General features: G+C 43.8%; 2 protein-coding genes across 4 annotated transcripts in view; both read right to left on the reverse strand.

The window, feature by feature from the left end:
• Window positions 1-923, reverse strand: part of LOC143297963 (organic cation transporter protein-like) — a 30,009-nt gene extending 29,086 nt beyond the window's left edge. For all 3 annotated transcript variants that reach the window (XM_076610587.1, XM_076610588.1, XM_076610586.1), the window contains exon 1: window positions 672-923. The gene's annotated coding sequence lies outside the window, so the exon portion shown is untranslated. The remainder of the gene's footprint in view (window positions 1-671) is intronic.
• A 9,183-nt stretch (window positions 924-10,106) lies between these two features.
• Window positions 10,107-20,809, reverse strand: LOC143298136 (ATP synthase subunit b, mitochondrial-like). Its single transcript, XM_076610862.1, has 8 exons — window positions 20,695-20,809; window positions 19,556-19,595; window positions 17,963-18,177; window positions 16,825-16,988; window positions 15,177-15,305; window positions 11,994-12,071; window positions 10,859-10,960; window positions 10,107-10,476 (listed from the first exon to the last, which is right to left on the reverse strand). Exons 1-8 carry the CDS (start codon window positions 20,720-20,722, stop codon window positions 10,414-10,416), a joined length of 819 nt encoding a protein of 272 aa, XP_076466977.1. The 5' UTR covers window positions 20,723-20,809; the 3' UTR covers window positions 10,107-10,413.
• Between the last annotated feature and the right edge of the window lie 1,484 nt (window positions 20,810-22,293).

The following is a 22,293-nucleotide window of genomic DNA, read 5'->3' on the forward strand; positions in this document are numbered from 1 at the left end:
TGACATAAAACAATACCAAACCGCATAACACAAGGAAATAGGGCATAAAATCATCAGTTACAAAGCATCCTTATTAAACAACACCAAGCAATAAAACACTATAGATACATCGATCATCTGAAAATTCTGATACTTTCATTTCCGACACCTGTGCCCGTTGTTCTCACTTAAATTGTCAGTACGTGGTGCACATGATGAGCTATATATGTTCATCGTATCAGTTACCCTCACTGTACATTCCAACCCCTTCAAGCAGAACCATGCACAGACAAAACTTGGGCTCTCCACATACAGTTTATGACTGGAACAGAAAGGACAAAAACTGGGGTGTTGTCCCTATGTTTTGGGAAACAATATGGAATTCTCTGTTTACACGAAAATCTGAAATTCTCAGTTTACATGAAAACTGAACATTAGTGAGTGACTAAACCCAAGGATACTTAATGGCCAGAATGCTTCATAGCAGGCCGCTTTCTTCTTCTTCTTTCTCTCTCCCTTTCCTTTCTTTCTCTTTTGTTTATCTGAAGATATGTATGAATGTGTGCACTCAAGACAGACTGGAAACAGAATCATTCTGATGAAATATTTGCTATGAGAACCAGACAGAAGGAGACACAAACAGACACACAGACGGTCACAAGCAAGACACGAAGGTGGACTCAAACACTCACGCTGACTGACGCCACTGCCACCAGAATCCAACCACTGTGACCCACACACTGACTCGGATATCAAAAGCCGCCCACACAACATGCAACAGCGTTCGGATAAAGGCAGGCAAGAGCTCGCGATCTTGATTTTTGTTCACATGCTCTACACACTGAAATATGTGCAGGTCTGTTTTTCTGTTGCTGTTCACAGTCCCCGATTCATCCTGATAGCACTCTCACACTTTCATCCGAAGCTCCACCCACATACACACCCCTCAACCGTAGCCACAACGCCAGCCTCTTCACCCCACCCCTACCCCTCTCCCCTGACACCCCCACATTCTCCCCTTTCCAAACGCTGTAAATTTAAACTGGCCACTTGTCTGATAATGGCACACAGCAGTTCAGCAAACACGAATACGTGAATATTATCTTAGATATAAACGAATTCACTGTCAAACTTTATTTTATCCAACCGCTTCTACCAGGAAGGTGTTGCGGGGAGACGACAGTTGGCGATCTGTGGCAGATAGGAGGCCTGGATTAGCGTCACGCGGACGAAATAACTTTATGCACTGGTGTGCTTTGCACTGGTTGTTAGGTGTAGCAACAACCATCTTTCTGATGAGACCTGGTCCCCCTTCTGCCAGCTGCTCTACGGAGCCATTGCTTCTCACAAGTTGTGAGTTTACGCTTCAGTCAAGGTCTGGCACTGATAATTATGTCAAGGTGGGAATGAAGGCTGCGTTGGACAGTTTGGCTTTGGTTTCCATAGATATGGTATGCTTGGGCGCTTCAATAGTGGTGCTAGGTGATAGCTGACAAATTTTGCCTTTTGGACTCTGGTCTCTATTTCTTTGTCCAGCTTCCCATCCAAACCAAAGATGTTCCTTTGTTATTTGAACTATGTCAAGACTTCACTGTCAAACCGTGATCTGGATAAAATAGAAATTTGGATAGAGAAAAGAAGGGGTGTGGAGAAGGGGTGGTGACGTGGTGGTGGTAGCTCAGTTGTTACGCTGAAAACGATAGGTTTTTAGAGCTTTTTTAGAGACTAGGACAGTTTCTATATGAGTTATGATATATGGGAGAGAATTCCATACTTCACAAGCATTGTAAGAAAAGGCTTTTTCACCAAGTCTTGTCTTGTCCGATATCTGCTGTCTCTATCCCCACCCTCCACCCCCTCCAGATTCATCACAACGCCACAAGGACGCTGATCTGCACGGCATTGTGTTGATCTGTTCACACCACAACCTTAAAACAACACTATCAGAACACAGTTACATTATTCATTGTTACCGTCAGGGTTCTTCACAGTGTTGCAGGAGAACGGTCAACTGGAAGAAGAAAAAAAGGAATAGTATCAGCATCACTTATTGTAGATTCGTGTGTGTGTGTGTGTGTGTGTGTGTGTGTGTGTGTGTGTGTGTGTGTAATCATAGACGCTTATCTGCCAATATAGTGTCTGTAATGATCTGGGTTCGAATCCGCGGCCACTCCCGCCTTTTCTTCCAAATTTGCCTGGAAAATCAAACTGAGCGTCTAGTCTTTCGGATGAGACAATGCAGCACGCACTGAAAAAGAATCCATGGCAACAAAGGTCTTGTCCTCTGGCGAAACTCTGTAAACGAATTCCACTCCGATAGATTCATAGATATTCAAGCATACACTCAAGGCCTGACAAGCGTATTTGGTTATGTTGCTGTCAGGCATCTGCCTGGCAGATAAGGTGTAGCGTACGTGGATTTATACGAATGCAGTGACGCCTGCTTGAGGAACTGAAACTATGTGTAATCGTTCAATGGAGAATACATTTTTCTCTCTCTCTGTTACCATTGCAGTATTTGGTATGCTATCAAGGTCTGACCACCGCCTTTGGTTCACCGTGAAAAAAGACATGTCCTTTGAGGTTTGTCCAGATCGCCCCCAGATACACACACACACACACACACACACACACACACACACACACACACACACACTGTTTGCCTTGACCTGGGACGGATCGGAAAAATCTCCACCCTTTACTCACCAGGCGCCGTCACCGAGATTCGAACCCGGGACCCTCAGATGAAGGTCCAACGCTTTAAACATTCGGCTGTTGCGCCCGTCTAGAATATTAGAATAATGTAGGTGGATTGGGAAGGGACGAGAGAAGAAGGGTGGGGTGGGGGTAAGAGAAAAGTGGAAGGGAGAGAGAGATAGAGAGGTGACGGAGCCAGAGGCATGAATATAATCAGTGAGCTGTAAGGCGCTGGCTCCGACTGCGCATTACTGCAGCAAGTGAAGTCGCGATCCACGAAACAGATAAAACATAAATTTGCTGTGACGATGTTGGAGCGACGCCCTTTCTTGCTTTTGTCATGGGCCCTATTTATTTCATTCTCATAAATAATTGCATGAGTGAACTGGAAAAGTCCAAACATCAGAGCTAGTGGTGCTCAGATTAAAACTTACAGGAAACTGGGATATTTTGCTGTGACATTAAAAACGAAGCTTGATATAATGTAGGTGTGTGTTATCAAATTTCAAAGTACTTCAGGCAAAGACGAACGAATACTGATAGAAATACGTTCGCAATAGCCGAGTGGTTAAAGCGTTGGACTTTCAATCTAAGGGTCCCGGGTTCGAATCTCGGTAACGGCACCTGGTGGGTAAAGGGTGGAGATTTTTCCGATCTCCCAGGTCAACATATGTGCAGACCTGCTTGTGCCTGAACAACCTTCGTGTGTATTTGCACGCAGAAGGCTAAATACGCGCATGAAAAATCCTGTAATCCATGTCAGCGTTCGGTGGGTTATGGAAACAAGAACATTCCCAGCATGCACACCCCCGAAAACGGAGTATGGCTGCCTACATGGCAGGATAAATAAATGTCTGTCTGAGTGTGTGTGTGTGTGTGTTTGTGCCTGAAATCTGATTGAATGACACAGGAAACGAATGATGAGCGCCCAAAAGCATCCGTTAGTCGGCTCTACCCAGGAAGGCAATCTGTTGTGCAAATGACCCTGTGTTTGTAAAGCGCTTACAGCTTGGTCTCCGACCAGATAGGCGCTATGGAAGTATCCATATCATTCATTCATTCATTTGTCGAGATACACATAACAATGAAGGAAGAAAATGCACTTTTTTCCAGTGGAAGCATGACCACGTTGACATTATAAGCTGAAAATCGTTGTCGCAAGTGGGGTAATAGTAGAGGAGGGGAGAGAAAGACAGGGGAGAAAGAAGGCAGGCATAAAGTGAGACAGAGGGAAGAACTGAAGTAAGTTTGTTGGTTTTTGTTCTTGCTGTTCTGTTGTTTTTATTCGTTCGTTTGTGTGTTTGTTTGTTTGTTTTCCTGAGGATTCGGGGTACTACACATTATGATGGTAGACATAGCGTATATACCCAACTCTCATAAGCAAGAGACATCGTAAGTACAAAAAAGCGAATAGTTAATACATGATTTTTTTTTCTTCTATAATTTGCGCTACAAAAAAAGGAAAAAGAAACAGAGTATGATGCTTTGGAATCATACAATCAAGAAATGTCAGAAATGCTATTTTGTGTTAAAAGAAGAAACAGTAATCAGAAATATATATTCCATTTGGAGAAAGTGAAATTATTCCTGGAGAAGGAAGAGTTGAAATCTATTTCACCAGACTACTGGTTATATCATGTGTAACCAGATCAGGGATTGATATTGTACCACACTGATGTATCACAAAAACATTGCATTAAAATGTGTCTTATAATACATGAAGTACATGATCAAGATACTTAACCTAGTTCACCAGGGTCGAACACAAACGAAGAGCCATGCGCCTCCTTCTTAATTTCAAACCTCTCGAAGCGCTTTACAATAAGACGTCAGACACACACAAAAACACACTCACACACAACTCGCACGCGCACGCATGTACGCACTAGCACACACGCGGCACGCATAGACCAACCCGCAAACACGCGTGGAAGAAATAGATGTGGTTCCGTAGAATACTGGCTACAGATACAGACGGAATGGAATGTCTTATTTATGTAGAGGCTGCTTGAAAATGGACGTTTCTGGGTTTATTTGAAAGTATGTGAGACAGGGACTGCGACGGACTGAAAACCCCCCAGTGATTTCCAGGTTTGTACAGGTTGAGAACTAAACTAAAAGCTCTCCCGCTGTGTTTCTCTCTGTTGAATTTGACTTCTTCTTTTTTTCAAAAAGATAAAGAAAGATTTTATTATGGCAGGAAGCGCGGATGAAAGGACACAAATTTGCTTGAGTAAGCAACTGACGTCAACGGAGCTGTCGTTAAACTACACCACTTCTGACGTTAATCAGTTAGGGTTGTTTTTTTTGTTTTTTTGTTGTTGTTTTTTGTTTGTTTGTTTTGTTTGTTTGTTTTTTTGGTTTTGTTTTGTTTTGTTTGTTTGTTTTTTTGGTTTTTTGTTCACGTTCACCCGGCGCGTCTTAACTTGAACGTGCTATTTCTCGCCCCCCCCCCCCCCCCCCCCCCCCCCCCCGTCTTTGTTCAAAAACGTTTCTTTTTCAAATGCGCATTGCTTCGGCAATGCATTTAGCAAAACTTATAATATTGTTTTCGGTGTTGTTCTACAATAGAAGTTAGGATTAGGAAGATTATTTGCACCAGGGTGGTTCGTGGAAGAAGTTACTGCATTACAAAGCTTGTGTTTATCTGAGCGGTGGAATAAGGTGTTCTTCATTTTCGTTATCGTTTATGCATGACGGGCAGGTAGTGTTATTTAAGTATTCTTCATTATGAAATCTCTGCTTACAGGTTGTTGGTTTTGTTTTTTTTAACCTGATTACCCTCAACCTGAATCTATTTAAACTGTCTCTGTGCCATTTATTTGTAATAAACGTTAACTAAAACAATTTCTGCCTGAAAGATACTTTTAAATGAATAGAAATAGTTATATTCATCACTGCATTCAATATCTGAATCATACGTGTGCTAATAACAAGAAATAAGTTGATCGTGGCGTCGGTTGGAATCATTGTAAGGCAACCGAAATAGGCAGAAGGAAGTCTTGAATGCCATCTATGATTTAAAAAAACACACACCAAAAAACAAACAACAAAACAAACAAAAAAAAACGAAAAAAAAACCATGCATGACCATAATCAAAAACAACCACAAGCAAATAATTCTGATTCTCCACCCGCCCTCCCCCCCCCCTCCCTGCCAACCCCCACACCCGACTACCCCCCTCGTTCACCCCTCCATCCGCCCCCTCCCCCTCCCCGTCTCTATATTCAAATAAACAAGTATTACGCGATTTTGAATGGAAAAGGAAAGAAGGTAAAGAAAAACAATTCAAGCAAGCATCTCAGCAAGAAGTATTCTATCAAAACACCATTAAGGATCGGTCCTTTCTGAAGTAAATAAAAAAGGTGTAGATCACAAGAGATAGTATAAGATAAAGTGATAGAATATAATGTCAAGAAAACACTTGATCATCCCTTTAAACATGAGAACATTTAGGGCAGGGTGGGAATGCATAATGGTGATATAACAGCTGGGATGTCATGTGCAACAATCGCTCTGTGAAGGGATGGATCTGGTTAGAAGCGAAGTGGTGGATCCATCCATACCTTGTCTTGAAGAAGTTGTGTGGGGGACACCTCTTGTATCAGCGAAATTGTTTGGATGATGTTGGGCAGGGACTGGGTTAGGCTGTAAAACCTGGTGGGGAGGGTTAGGGAGGAACTGGTTGGGTGGGGGGTGAGAATGGAACTCTTGTCTGATTGGAGGACGAGACTAGTGGGAGGGGTGGGGGGGAAGGGGGGGGGGGTAATGATAGGAGGAATGTAAAGGTGGGGGCGGTGGCTCAAGTGGCTGATCATTTGATGTATACAGATTACTGTTCGCGATCTGAGGATAGTTGCGAGACCTAAACCGTGTGTCATATTTGGAGGAAATAATTTCTGGTGGAGATGAAAATATCCTGTTTTCGGTTGGGTCTGTTCTTTGGGGTTTCCAGAAAAGTTGACCGCTCGGTGAGGACGAGCTCGCCATAAGGATTTGAAATTTTCTGCCAGGCGCGCAGTGCCTCTGGCATTGGGGTTGACCGTACTATTCTTGTTTTTGTTCTTGTTGTTTATAGTCCAGCCGACCGCACAGGGTCATATCAGGACTGTCAAACCATACTCAACGGCGTCAACACAAAACTGTCACATCTAAAATAAAATAGAATAAAAATCATTAAAAAAAAACAAACGAAAAAACAAGACAAACCCACAAAACAAAGTACATGACACAGTATCCCAACCATTTAGCTCCTTATGGCAAATAAGACTGGGCCATGCTGGGGACGCCAGCCATTCCGTTTAATCTATCATTTAACCTATCATTCCCAGGTAACAAAAAAAATCGTAAAAAAGGAGGGGGGGGGGGGACAAAACAATACTTCAAAACCAAACAAAAAAATGCATAGAAAGGCCATATGGGCAAATAACACCACAGAATGAGCAGCTAGTTCCCATCCCAGTGTTTACATCTCACTACCTAATCTCCAGAGCAAAACAGCACAGATAGTACATCACAGACTGCGGAAAAGAGGGGAAAAAAGTGTCAGGGCTTGCTTGAAAAAAAAAGGGGGGGGATGGACTGGGAGGGCAGAAAAAGGAGACAACCGTGAAGAAAGAATAAAGGCAGAAACAAAGACAGTGATAGAAAAGAGGAAATTGCTAGCACAGCATTTCCAGAAGGCGGGGGTTGCTATATTGAAAGACCCCTGGCAACCCCACAGGGGGCATTATACTGTTGTACAGATTGCTGTATGGAAGGAAGGCAGGTACATTATCAAAGAGTAAGGGCAGAAATCGCTCATCACTTCACATGTCAGCAGTATCCATGTCAAAGTGGAATGCTATCTTTACACACAACATTGGAGAGTAGGGAGAATGTCCACTGAAGCCAGCAAGTTCACAACACTTTATATCTTAGCTGTATGACAGGCCCTGTCTGTATCAAGACAGTTTGTCACAACACACAGATCACTTAATAACACACCTGCACTTCACAACAATCTCTAAGCGAGAAAGAGAGCAACAGGAACACGGAGAGAGAGAGAGAATTGTAACTTTTTGGTGTTCAGATTTACGTTTGTGCGGTGAAATGGACTTTTCTATGTTTCTTTAATCTTTTACAAAGTAACTCTCATGGACATTTCAAATTTTTGAAATCGAGAAACTGAATGGCAATCCCGGCTGAGCATATTATAAAATTATACACATATATACTATGAGTGTTTTGCTGTATGTGATGTTTTTGTGAGTGTATGAACGTAAAATAGTGTTTGAGTGATTGGTTGGATGTCCGTGCAGGGTTATGAATGCAACATTTCGTTTCAGTGCTCAACAGTAGAGTGCCAGAGAATTTTGTTTAAAAAAAAAAGTGCTCTCCCCTTGCCAGAGAATTTTGAGGATTCAGGGGTGAAAAAACAACAACAACAAACAAACCCTAGCACAAAAGCTATGGGCGATACAAAAAGAAAGTATACGTTTTTGTGAAGGAAAATGAGTGTAGATTCTGCTTCTGGGCTCCCCCCCCCCCCACCCCCAAGTTAGGTTGATTGTAGAGAACTGTTCAGGCATGCAAAGTCAAGATAATATTTTTTGTGCAACAAAAAAGTCTATTTCCACTTCTACATAATGACAACCATAAAGAAAAGACACAAAATACAGCTAGAAGTAGCATGCCTATTGTCAGATTATACCTGTAGAAGAAATTAAAACTGGCTACAAGTTTATAAAAACAAATCACAGCTCGTGCAGACATGTATATAAATCACTGTCCCAACAATGCCAAAGGTGGGAAAAGTCAACGTAAAACTGAGCTGGCAAGCTTTTTGACAGCGAAGAGCTTTCGCAATGAGAGGATGAAGTTCTTTAATGACATTCACTCCTTTCAAGTTGCACATGGGCCGGTTAAAGTGTCTGCTGTGCACCCTGCTTGCCACCTCTTTAACAAGTAATCCACCCGATTCAGCTGAAAAAAAGCGTTGAAAACAAAAAGCGCGTGTTTGAAATACAGTGTCATTTCTGCGTTTCGTGAAAATCGTGGAGCATTGGTGGTTGTCGATTTCCTGCAGTCTGCATTGAAATGGGAGAACACTCGTCCCCAAAAGCCACGACCCCCCTTCATGACCTCTGGCTGGCATTCGACCTATCATCTTACATCACTCTTCTCCTTCTCCCCCTCTTCTTTCAACGCTTGCTGCACGTATTCTGTCAGTCATAGCCACTGAATTACCATTAAATGGGCTGTCAGTTTCATCGCTGTCGTTGTCAATCACCTTCGTTTTCAAATCAATCATCAGACAAGAGAGATCCTTCTCCATCAGAAAGCAGTCATCACAAGTAGAGCTTTCAGAATTGTGTAAATCTGCTGTCTGTGACTATTTGCTTTACTGGACCCCCCTTTCCACGCGCCTATCACGTGGTCAGTAAGCAAATTATTATCGAGCGGAAATGGGTCTTCTACCTGATGTATGTTGATTCAAATTGTGCGTCAGTGGACGTCTTGTAGGCACTATGGCAATACTTTTTGTAGGACGTCAGCTGATGTCTTATAGGCACTCAACTGGTTAAATGCATGTTTTGCTTGTCAGTTTTTGTGTTGTTCTCTGCAAATGAGCATGGCTTGCAGATTATCTGCAGGTACACGTTTACCCGCAGGCACGATGGTACTGGTCTCTTGAATACGGCTCCATGTGTGCACCTGTTAGCAGGCAAGGTAGTTGTATTCTTGCTGGGTGCTGTATATTACAATTTTATCCCCCCCCCCCCCCCCCGTTTCATGTTTGTATATGCATGAGAGAGGCTTTTCTTCCCTACATTCGTTTCCCCTTCAAATGTGGAAAAAAAATACTGCATATAAATTTTTTAACTAAGGTCAAACAGAGGCACACACACACACACACACACACACACGCACAAAGCTGTGTTTGTCCTTGTTGCTATCATCTTCTTTATGTATGTATTGTGCGTTTAAATCAAATGATTAGTCATGATTTTTGATGATTGGTTACGATTTGGGATGACTGTTAAAGGTTCCTTCTTGCTCTTTTTTTCTCTGTCTTGCTGTGGGCATCAGGCAGGGTAGAGTGGGGTTTGATTGCAAAAGGAGGACTCTGCGTTGAGGCTATAGAGGAAGCCTGCCTTTTACTTTCATGCATGTTTTCTTTTGCTCTGCTCTGGGCAGGATGGTGAAGGGGGGTTAACTGTGAAAAAGAGAAACTGACTGTAGTGATATAAGTTTTCATAGCACTCAGATATTTTTTTCTTTTCTTTACAGTTTACTTTTTATTTGTCTTTAAGGCAAGGTGTTAAATGTGTGAAAAAATTGTTTCTGAAATTAAAGCATATTCCTTGCTTATCTATTACACTCATATACTGACTTTCACATTCACACACACACACACACACACACCACAAACAAATACACAGACCTGTTTTGTTAATAAATCACAATTTATTCTTATCCTACACAAATGTCAAAACGCATTCCACTGTAACATGGTCTTGTTATAATGTCTTTCATACAGTCTGTAAAAAGAGGGGCTCTGGAAGAATAATGTCCACAAGGCTGGAGCCCCAGTCTATGAAATTCAGAGACTGATGGGCAGCATCAAGACAGGTGGTGGCATCATCTGGTGCTGTGGTACACTGGCCAGACACTCCTCACAGACCTACATAACATTCTCACAGTGCTATGTGCAGGGGGTGGGGGGGCCGGGAAATAGCTAAGACTCATGGACCTCATGCCGTGGCAGCAGACATCTTCTTCAGCTGAGCAATGCACACCTTGATGCTTTCTTGTTCCTGGAACACAACAGTACAATGTCCACTTTACTCTCTTCGCCCTACACACAAACACACTCATACTGCCCTTCATTGGCTTACTAAACAGCTGACACCACATTTAAAGATCAAAATACATGAAATATCCAGTGCACTGAAACAGATGGCTGTGATACACAATATGCAAAGGATGGAAAAGCTGATTCCTTGTGCGGAGTGCCAAAAAGAAAAAGAAGAAAAAATTTTCCTGGTTAACCCCAGTGGATATGAAAACCCAGTATTGTGCAAATCCCCTATAGGTACACAGCAGGAAGAGCAGTGAGAACCATTTGCATCACACTCTAACCAACAGGTAGATGGACAGACAAGAAGCAGAGCAGGCAGTGACAATCAAATCAATCACCTGTTGTGGGGTGATGTTCTTGCGGACATTGCTGACAATCCAGTTGACCATGTGGTCCTGTTCAAAACGACGCTTCACGTTCTGCACCTCCAGCTGGTAGTCCTGTGTCCACACACACACATACATACATATACACACACACACAGAGTAATACACACACACAGTCATACACACAGCCACACAGTGACACAACACACACACACACACACAAAACTCGCAGCCATATAAAAACACCGTCACACACACAAACAGCCACATCAACCCATACACACACAGTCACATGCAGTCACACGCACAAATACACCATCTCTCCAGTTAGTTCTGGTTCACACCTGAATGATGCATGAATGATATGGATACCTGCTGACAATATACTTTGGGGGCCACGTAAACCAGTTAAAATGTAACTTACCTAACTGACTTTGGGGAAAAAAAAGTTAAGCAAATAACAGAAGAGCAACTAAAAATTATTCATCCTCAGTCATAAAATAGAAAAAATTTCAATGGAGTCTGATACACTGAAAACAATGTATGTGAGACCACAAAAAATGCACATAATTTCTTCAGTCATGAACTGAACAAGCAAACAAATGACAAATCACTTCACTAACAAACAAAAAACTGAACATCTGGAAAAAGTGACTATGTTGGATATCATGGCTGGCTAGACCTTCAGATCTGAAATGTAAATAAGTTACTCTGTCTGTAAGTGTGTGTGTGTGTGTGTGTGTGTGTGTGTGTGTGTGTGTGTGATTAATGTATGTGGCGTGGTGTCATGGTGTCATGTAACGTGTGTGGTGCGGTGTCATGGTGTCGTGTGATATGTGTGTGTGTGTGTGTGTATCATGAACGTGTGGTATGCAGTCATGTAATTTGATGCGATGTGATGTGATGTGATAGGCTTGGGTCTTGGATCAGTGGTGGGAGAGGGCAAGAAGGATGTGTGTGTGTGTGTGTGTGTGTGTGTGTGTGTGTGTGTGACTGAGTTTATGTATATGTGTATGTGTGTGAGAGACCTCTAAAACTGTGCAGGCGATGGGTTAGCCGGAAAAAAAAGAAAAAAAAAAGATAAATGAAAAAATAACTAAATAAAGGAATGCAAAAAATATTTTTAAAATAAAAAAGCTCATCTTACCAGTCTGTTCTTGACCTCCTTGTACACTTCGTTCAGACGTTTGCGGTAGGCAGCCTCCAGCTGAAGGGCCACGTTCTCCTGCACACACACAGTGTCAATGTCTCCATCAGTCTGACTAGCAGCATTCTGCACAGCTGATAAAGCAGTGTCTGAACGTGCCCACCAGCATCTAGTCATCATCACAGTACTGTACATACATGTACAAATTAAAACAAACCAAAACAGTCAAACTCTGCACACAAAGTGTATCGCAAAACCAACAAGCAGCTTATATTTAGTTATAATAATAAAGCAGGTGGGAGACCCTAACTAGCTGAAACAATCAAAACAATTTTACTTTGGCACAACAATGGAACAAACTGCAACCAGTTGTAATAAAATAAAAGGGTTTGGAGTGACTAGTTTTTGTAATACTGAAAAGTTTCAAGGCTGCTGTCCAAGGCCAGATTAACCAAACTATGTTACATATCAAAATAATGATACAAAGTAAAATAAAGGAACACTTTTTTTTTCTAAAGCCAAAATGCCAGTATGGAAATCTGCAGAAGTCATTATGGTTATACTCTAACCAATTAAAATATGATGAAATCAGGATATTTGGCCTCACTGTCAATTTAATACCACCTTCACAACATTGATCCACAAACACCCCTCTTCATCTTCCTCACTCCACCCACACCACAAACCAACCACCTGTTCCCACCCTCACCCCACACACATCACTAACCAGCTTTGTGTTCCCACACTCACCCCACGTACATCACAAACCAGCCCGATGTTCCCACCCTCACCCCACACACATCACAAACCATCCTCACCCCTGTTCCCACCCTCACCCCACACACATCACTAACCAGCCCCATGTTCCCATCCTCACCCCACACACATCACAAACCAGCCCCATGCTCCCACACTCACCCCACGCACATCACAAACCAGCCCCATGTTCCCACCCTCGCCCCACGCACATCACAAACCAGCCCCTCCCCCTGTTCCATCACCCCACACACATCACTAACCAGCCCCTCCACCTGTTCCCAAACCCCACACACATTACTAACCAGCCCCATGTTCACACACTCACACCACGCACATCACAAACCAGCCCCACCCCCTGTTCCCCCACTCACCCCACGCACATCACAAACCAGCACCATGTTCCCACACTCACACCACGCACATCACAAACCAGCCCCACCCCCTGTTCCCCCACTCACCCCACGCACATCACAAACCAGCTCCATGTTCCCACCCTAACCCCATACACATCACTAACCAGCCCCTCCCCCTGTTCCCAAACTCACCCCACACACATCACAAACCAACCCTATGTTCCCACACTCACCACACACACATCACAAACCATCCCCATGTTCCCACACTCACCCCACACACATCACAAACCAGCCCCTCCCCCTGTTCCCACCCTCACCCCACACACATCACAAACCAGTCCTATGTTCCCACACTCACCCCACATACATCACAAACCAACCCCCTGTTCCCACACTCACCCCACGCACATCAAAAAACCAGCCCCCTGGTCCCAACCTTACCCCGACACATCATAAACCAGCCCCTCCCCCTGTTCCCACCATCACCCCACACACATCACAAACCAACCCTATGTTCCCACACTCACCCCACACACATCACAAACCAACCCTATGTTCCCACACTCACCCCACGCACATCACAAACCAGCCCCTCCCCGTTCCCACCCTCACCCCACACACATACTAACCAGCCCCCTGTTCCCACACTCACCCCACGCACATCACAAACCAGCCCCCTGGTCCCAACCTTACCCCGACACATCATAAACCAGCACCTGATCACCATCACCCCACACACATCACTAACCAGCCTCATGTTCCCACACTCACCCCACACACATCACAAACCAGCCCCCTATTCCCACACTCACCTCACGCACATCACAAACCAGCCCCACCCCCTGTTCCCACCCTCACCCCACACACATCACAAACCAGCCCCCTATTCCCACACTCACCCAACACACATCACAAACCAGCCCCTCCCCCTGTTCCCACCCTCACCCCACACACATCACAAACCAGTCCTACGTTCCCACATTCACCCCACGCACATCACAAACCAGCCCCACCCCCTGTTCCCCCACTCACCCCACGCACATCACAAACCAGCCCCATGTTCCCACCCTCACCCCACACACATCACAAACCATCCTCACCCCCTGTTCCCACCCTCACCCCACACACATCACTAACCAGCCCCATGTTCCCATCCTCACCCCACACACATCACAAACCAGCCCCATGTTCCCATCCTCACCCCACACACATCACAAACCAGCCCCATGCTCCCACACTCACCCCACGCACATCACAAACCAGCCCCATGTTCCCACCCTCGCCCCACGCACATCACAAACCAGCCCCTCCCCCTGTTCCATCACCCCACACACATCACTAACCAGCCCCTCCACCTGTTCCCAAACCCCACACACATTACTAACCAGCCCCATGTTCACACATTCACACCACGCACATCACAAACCAGCCCCACCCCCTGTTCCCCCACTCACCCCACGCACATCACAAACCAGCCCCATGTTCCCACACTCACACCACGCACATCACAAACCAGCCCCACCCCCTGTTCCCCCACTCACCCCACGCACATCACAAACCAGCTCCATGTTCCCACCCTAACCCCATACACATCACTAACCAGCCCCTCCCCCTGTTCCCAAACTCACCCCACACACATCACAAACCAACCCTATGTTCCCACACTCACCACACACACATCACAAACCATCCCCATGTTCCCACACTCACCCCACACACATCACAAACCAGCCCCTCCCCCTGTTCCCACCCTCACCCCACACACATCACAAACCAGTCCTATGTTCCCACACTCACCCCACATACATCACAAACCAACCCCCTGTTCCCACACTCACCCCACACACATCAAAAAACCAGCCCCCTGGTCCCAACCTTACCCCGACACATCATAAACCAGCCCCTCCCCCTGTTCCCACCATCACCCCACACACATCACAAACCAACCCTATGTTCCCACACTCACCCCACACACATCACCAACCCTATGTTCCCACACTCACCCCACGCACATCACAAACCAGCCCCCTGGTCCCAACCTTACCCCGACACATCATAAACCACTGACCCTCTTGGCCTCCCACAGGTACTTCTGGCCCTCTTCCTGCCAGATGGCCGTCTCATTGCTCTTCACAATCTCGTGGGCCGATGTCTTGGCGTCCTCCACTGGCTTCACAAACCTCTCCTGGGTCACCGCCTGTCAACACCACCAGCACAACACTTTGACACAACTTTCTATCAATATTTATACATCTCATAAGTGCACAGCGTGTGTTTGGACTGTGAATGTTATGCGGGAGCACATTTTTCCAGAGATAATGAAAGTTGACTTGACACTGCACTGCATCCTATCATGTTGTGTTGTGTCATGTCATGTCATGTCATGTGTCGTGTCGTGTTGTGTTGTGCTGTATTGTTTTGGACAGGACTGGATTGTATTATATTACTTTTTTGTCAAAACATATTTCTCTGTGCGAAATATGGGCTGCTCTCCATGGGGAGAGTGAGTCATCAGAGTGCATCACCATCCATATATTTTTTCTCTCCTTTTTTCCTGTCTGCAAGTGGTTTTTTTTTTAACTTTTAAAGTGGATTTTCTTTACCAGACTACTTCTTACTGCTTCCCCCACACCCTGACAAAGACGAGTCAGGCCAAACATTAGTCTAACTCTTTTTATTTTTACATTTATATTCAACATTCATGGGTCAACTATTTACAAAGCAATAAACTCAGAAAGCAACAGAAAACAAAACTGCTCCTTCCTAGGATTTAATTTGATTCCAATATTTGGCAAACTATGGTTGGATCATGCATCTTTTTTTGTGAATACTTCTGTGCTAACCATGCTGCCTTCTTTTCACAATGTGTTAAAAGGAAAGCAGCTGAAGAAAAGTTACACTATGGGCAAAAAATAGTCTTTCTAAAGTCAAGAAGACAATATCAGGGAGACAATACTGTCAGATCACATTTTACTAATCAAGTTGATTTTGGTACCTTTGTTAAGCTTTATTAATAAAAAGATATTTCTAAAAATCTCAGCTTTAAATAAATGTTAACTATCAACTGCTGACTGATGTTACCACTCACCAGGATTAAATGACAACTCCTATGGTGTTATTGTCATTAGTTATTTTATGCACTATCCTGTTTTCACTGATTCAACACAGACCCTGGGACCACTGGTATACTCTGTATCTTGTGTCCCACGACAACAGATCAGCACTTCATTACCCACATTGTCTCAGACTCAAACCACCATGAAAAAGTATGTATTTCATTCACTCTCTTTGAATACAAATGTGTTGAACAAAGCCAAACTCTTCCACCTCATCCTGGTTTTATTTATCACTGTTCTGCAGCCACCACTTTCCCCCTGAGAAGTAAATAAAACAAACAGGTGACAACTAAAAAAAAATTTTTTTTTTTACATTGACACAGAAAGAATACACTGACTGTCAAAAGACCAACAGACACACTGTGTGTGTGTCCCTTTGTGGATATTTTAAGATGTCTTAATGTGTGTGGTATGACACGCTGAGTGATAACAGGCCTCAGAAAGGCACGGTGCACAAACATTAAGCCTCACTGTCACTGTCCCATCCACCCTCTCCCCCTACTCTAACTCTCCCACAGTGCACAGACATTAACTCCCCACTCTGCCATTCACCCTCACCCCACCAAACTCCAACACTCCTCAACATCTCCAACAACTCACATCGTTCTTGGTGTCCATCCACTTGGCCATCTTGGGCCCCAGTTTGTTAGTCAGTAGCCAGACAGCCCCAAAGAAGCCTAGCACCTCAGCAAAACCGTGGTCCACCACCCAGATCTCCTTGGACAGCAGAGTGGTCACCAGGCCCACCCCGAACAGGTATGGCCCTGAACACACACAGGTCGATACACTGACAGACAGCCCTACATACACATGCAACACACACAGGGGGACACACACCCCTACATGCACACGTACAACACACACAAGGTCACACAGTCCTACATAATTACATGCATACAACAAACACAGGGTGACACACAGCCCTACACGCACACATACACACATAGGTTGACACACTGTGACACACAGCCCTCAGCCCTACATCATTCTTTTCTAGAAATATTCAACACGATTCCAAATGTGTGTGTGTGTGTTTGTGTTAGTGACAAAGGCATATATGGCGATAAATTCTCCTTTCCCACTGAAACAACAAATATAATAATAATAATAATAATGGTACTTATATAGCGCTGAATCTTGTGCATAAACAAATCAAAGCGCTTTTGCACCAGTCATTCTCACGCACGCATAACTCTAAAACTGAAAAAAAACTAAAAACAAGGAAGAGGCAGGGAAGGGAGGCTATTTTGGGAAGAGGTGGGTTTTAAGGCCAGACTTGAAAGAGCTGAGTGTGGAGACTTGACGAAGCGAAAGAGGAAGTTCATTCCAATTGCAAGGTCCAGAGACAGAGAAAGAACGGTGGCCAACAGTCGAGAGTTTGAATCTGGGTATGTGTAAGTGGAGTGGATCCGAAGCTGATCGTAGTGAGCGAGATGGAGTGTAGAGGTGAAGGCAGCCACAGAGATAGGAAGGGGCTGATTTGTGAATACATTTGTAGCATAGAGAGCTGATCTTGTACTTTATTCGGTGTGAGACAGGGAGCCAGTGGAGATGTTGCAAAAGAGGAGTGGTGTGCTCAGAATATGAAATAATATTGCCCTGCCATGTCAGCCCTGCCCCTCTTAATGTTCACCAAAAGTCATACCATGTGAGCAGACAGATAGTAACAAACTGAAAAACACACAAGCAGACACAGAAACACAGAGGGAAAAGAAGACCGACCACAGTAAATACTGACCTGTGACACCAGTCTTGGTGTAGAAGAACTGGAACCACTCCTCAGGCACAAAACCCAGGCGCACCTTGCCGCTCTCCTGGGGCATGACGGGGTGGGGGAAGTTCTTGGTGTCCCTCTCCGGTCCATAGAAAATCTTGTTGGCCTCTTCCCACTGGTCAGCCTGCTGGGCAGCCTTGCTCTTACCTCGGCTTCCTACTGGCACCACCGCCAGAACCCTGATCAACACAAAGTGTGGCTCCATATTCATTCATTTATAAAATGAATTCATCTATTTAGGAACAAAATTGCAGACATATATATACCATCCCTGACAGACAAAGTTATATGCATATACATACATGTATACACCTACAGATACATGCATTCAGGCAAGCTGAATGTTCAGTATACATAACTTTGTGTATTTAGTAAAGGGTGGGTGTGGTGGCAACTACACAGTCTGAACTGCAGTTCATGTATAAGTTTTGTAATTGATTTTGTTCATGTAGGTGTGGGGAGTAGGGGAGGGGGTTGGAGGGGGGTTATATCCTTTTTTTCACACTTTTGTGTTTTTTTCTCTCTTTTCATATGCTATTTTTCTATGTTCTTTTTCTAAGCATTTGTATCCAAGAATGAATAAAAACATTTAAAAATCACTGACAAGCAGAAATGAATTTTCCACATGACTAACTATTAAACAAGTCTCATTACTTAAGGATGGCAGATACAAATTTGGTGGTGGTGTGGATGAGAAAGGTGGTGGAGAAACAAACACTCTTTTTCTTTCCTTTTTAACCATCAGGACACTTAAAAATCATCTGCAAATTTCTAGCCCTGCACAGCACATCAGGCATCATGGATACAGCCATCAATAGTTGTGGGGTATAAGCTGCCCTGAACTCTGTGCATGTATCATTAATAATGTGTGTCTGTGAGTGTATGTGTCTTTTTTGTGTGTGCCTGTGTGTTTACGTATGTGATGGGGAGAGAGAGAGAGAGAGAGAATGTTTGTGTATGCCTGTGTGTGAATCTGTGTGTGTTTGTGTATGCATGCATGTGTGCACACTTGTGTGTGTGTTTGAGTGAGAGTCTCTGTATGCAGAGGAGGGGAAACTGCTCTAGCAAAAGGATTTATAGATTACAGGCTGATATTTCAATTCTATTTCCCTTCAGTTCAAAGGTGAGAACACATTTGGTATGGGTGGCAGTTATCTTGTTTATGGATGAAGCTAATATTATAACACAATCCTGTCAATGTTCCGTATTGATTCTCTTGTTCTTGTGCATAGACTTACAACATCAGCCTCCTACATCACATCTGTCAACACCAACATGACATTCTTACTTGTCATATTTTATAATCACTTCTATGTTGATTCCTTCCACTGTTCTCTCTTCACAGTCAAATACAATGTTTATATTGTTTCCTTTGATGGCTTAATCAAGTAAAATTCATTCCTCCAAACTTTATTTTCTGGTGGTACAAGTAATAACATTCATTCCTGGTGGTACAGGTAAAAATATAATAATCAGGCACTAACAATACACCCTATTTGTTGTTGTTTTTGAAATATATATACATGAAGGCTATGGTAGAAAAGCAGATCTGTTCACCTGGGAGCCTGGGTCCTCAGCGCTGCATTGGCAAACACACCTGCAACACACCGTACTTTCAACTAGTGAAAAGGTCAGCCTACACATGTTGATGTTCTTATCAAATAAGTGTTGAAGGCTCTCCCAGTCCAGGTATGATACACATGTTCAGATTGTGTGTGTGTGTGTGTGTGTGTGTGTGTGTGTTTATGTGTGTGTGTGTGTTTATGTGTGTGTGTGTGTGTGTGTGTGTGTGTGTATGGTGGTGGTATATGTACTTCAGGCACCGAGGTACCCAGATGGTGAAAATTTATTCATGCTGATTGATTGTACCTCACTTGGCATGTTGGAAAATTCACTTTTTTCCCCAAGCTAAAGCTGCTGTATGTGAAAAGATTGTGTCAGCAAAGCAAACAGGCAATGGTGTACTCTTTTGTCTTTCACCAGATTCATGTTTGACCTTGTCCTTTACTGGTTACTGGGAGGAGCAATTTTGTAACACCTTCCAGACAAAACATCATAAAATAACACAATCATACTGAACAATGCTGTGGATATAATCATAAGGTAGATGAAAATTAATCACTTAATCAGTTAATAAGCATCAATTACCAAATTCATTCAAGGTCCAGACCACATTTGCATTCACCAATCCCATCAAAAACAGTGCCCTCTCAGGGCTCTCTCTACCCTGGAGAAAGACAGGGTGTGTAGATCTTCTTCATTTTTCTGACTTGGTGATTTTTTGTTACTTCTGGGTGCATTCAACTCCAAAGAATAAAAAATATCTTAATTTTACGTCGCTTGAAAAGAAACCACACTGCTTCAGTTCTTTCCTCTTTGCAAGTTTGTTACTTGAATTCACACACACACACACACACGCGCGCGCACGCATATTTGCATACACGCCCACTTCAAAGAGATGTAACTGTCGATTTTTCTAAGTGCTCTCCAAATTAATTTAAACCGAATCCAGGGGCAACAGCAGACGCCCCACCATACTTTCGTCTGCAGCATGCTGCGAAAGCCCAAAAGCACCGACATAACAAAACTTGTCATAAGCTTGACATACAAAAGCTTTGTTGGAAGGTACGAGCTCTTTGTCTAAGTTTTCAGTACAATGCATATAATCACAGGAAAAATCTATGTGTGGCTATTACCTGATCGAACTGCAAAAGTTGACAACATTTTGTCCTTCAACCGGCAGCCACCTTGGATCAGAGTCAAGAAAGCCCGGATGTCACATTTATACCAGAGTTACTTCCACTGAGCGGAATATTGAGCTCGATGGTTACTTCCCTTGTTCTCTTTCCGACGGGGGAGGGGAGGGAACAAACTGACCAGCGTTTTTAAATGGGGGAGGGGGGGACGGGAGCAACGAACTTGGGAGGGTAGGGGGGGGGGGGGGGGTATGGGTTGTTGTTTTGTTTTGTACACTTCATCATGTTATCAAGTTTCCTCTTCCATTCTCCATAGTGTTCGGGGGGAGGGGGAAGAGAGATTGTGTTTGATCATTACATATGATGGTTTATTAGTGGTTTCTTCTTTCGTACAGATAAACTGCAGGGAAGTTTTCCACCCATGGTCTGTTGGTGTGTCATCCATAATATGCTTAAGACTGTGCAGTCTGTCGCTTCAGACTGAAGTCAAGCATCAAATATCCTCGGGAAAGAACTAGGTATTCGAACATGTGAATTACTTCCCATCCCAGTTGCCATGCTGACTATGTATAGAGCAACTTTGCAAATTGGTTGTCCACAGCTGCGTTTTAAAGGGGTTGTATTTCGATGTTAGAACCATTTAGTTCCAGATGGTGACCTTCTCACCTGCACCACCGAGAACACGAGCAAGAAATATCATTCTTCTGACCAACATCAACTTGCTAATAACTGTTGTTTTGGTTGGTGCATACTGGGTATTTTTGTGTTCCAACAATCCACCACAAAATTTTGTGTGGTATACAGAACCTTTAACGTGCGTATTTGATGCTTTGTGTGAGTACAGAGACAAGCATACTGGGTATTTTTGTGTTCCAACAATCCACCACAAAATTTTGTGTGGTATACAGAACCTTTAACGTGCGTATTTGATGCTTTGTGTGAGTACAGAGACAAGCATTTATTCCATCAAGTAAGCGACCACCACAATCATCGACGGTCATCATTATCAAACGGGTTCAGCCGGGCACAAAAGCGGTTATGCAGACGTATCAACCAGGGATAACGGGGAAATTTTACACCCAGCAGGGTCCGTGGTTGTGACATTAAAGATGATTGAAGGTGTATCAAATTCTGAAATCTATAACCACTCCTTAAACTCTGAACTGTGATCAAACCTAGGACTCAAATTGGCACTGGATTGAATCCATAGCTCACTCAGCTGGTCCTTGTTGGTCTAAGTGTATCATGATATTTGACTGAAGTCGCTCACGTATTTCATTGATCTTGTCCGTTTTGCCGGGGTCAACTTTTAAATTTGACAGAGAATCATGATATATGTGGTGAAGGCTTCGTTTTTAACTTATGTCTACTTGGTATGGAGATAGCGTGTTGATTATGATAGCAAAGCAGCCCGGACCATACATCGATCCTCCGGCAGTAACCTGGCCGCAGTTTACACTTAACGTGGCTGAGGAGGATACAGAATAGTGAGTTTAATTCACTGACACACACACACACACACACACACACACACACACACACACACACACACACACACACACACACACACACACACACACACACACACACACACACACA

This window comes from Babylonia areolata, chromosome 23, assembly GCF_041734735.1.
Source record: "Babylonia areolata isolate BAREFJ2019XMU chromosome 23, ASM4173473v1, whole genome shotgun sequence".
NCBI classification, from domain to species: Eukaryota; Metazoa; Mollusca; class Gastropoda; order Neogastropoda; family Buccinidae; genus Babylonia; species Babylonia areolata.

What these genes read in the sequence shown, in the direction of transcription:
- LOC143298136 (XM_076610862.1), bottom strand. Translation starts at nt 20,722, where the DNA reads ATGTTGTCAACTTTTGCAGTTCGATCAG. An exon ending in CTGAGGACCCAGGCTCCCAG is followed by an intron (nt 18,178 to 19,555) that starts GTGAACAGATCT and finishes TGTGTTGATCAG; the next exon opens with GGTTCTGGCGGTGGTGCCAG. An exon ending in CACCAAGACTGGTGTCACAG is followed by an intron (nt 16,989 to 17,962) that starts GTCAGTATTTAC and finishes GTGTGTGTTCAG; the next exon opens with GGCCATACCTGTTCGGGGTG.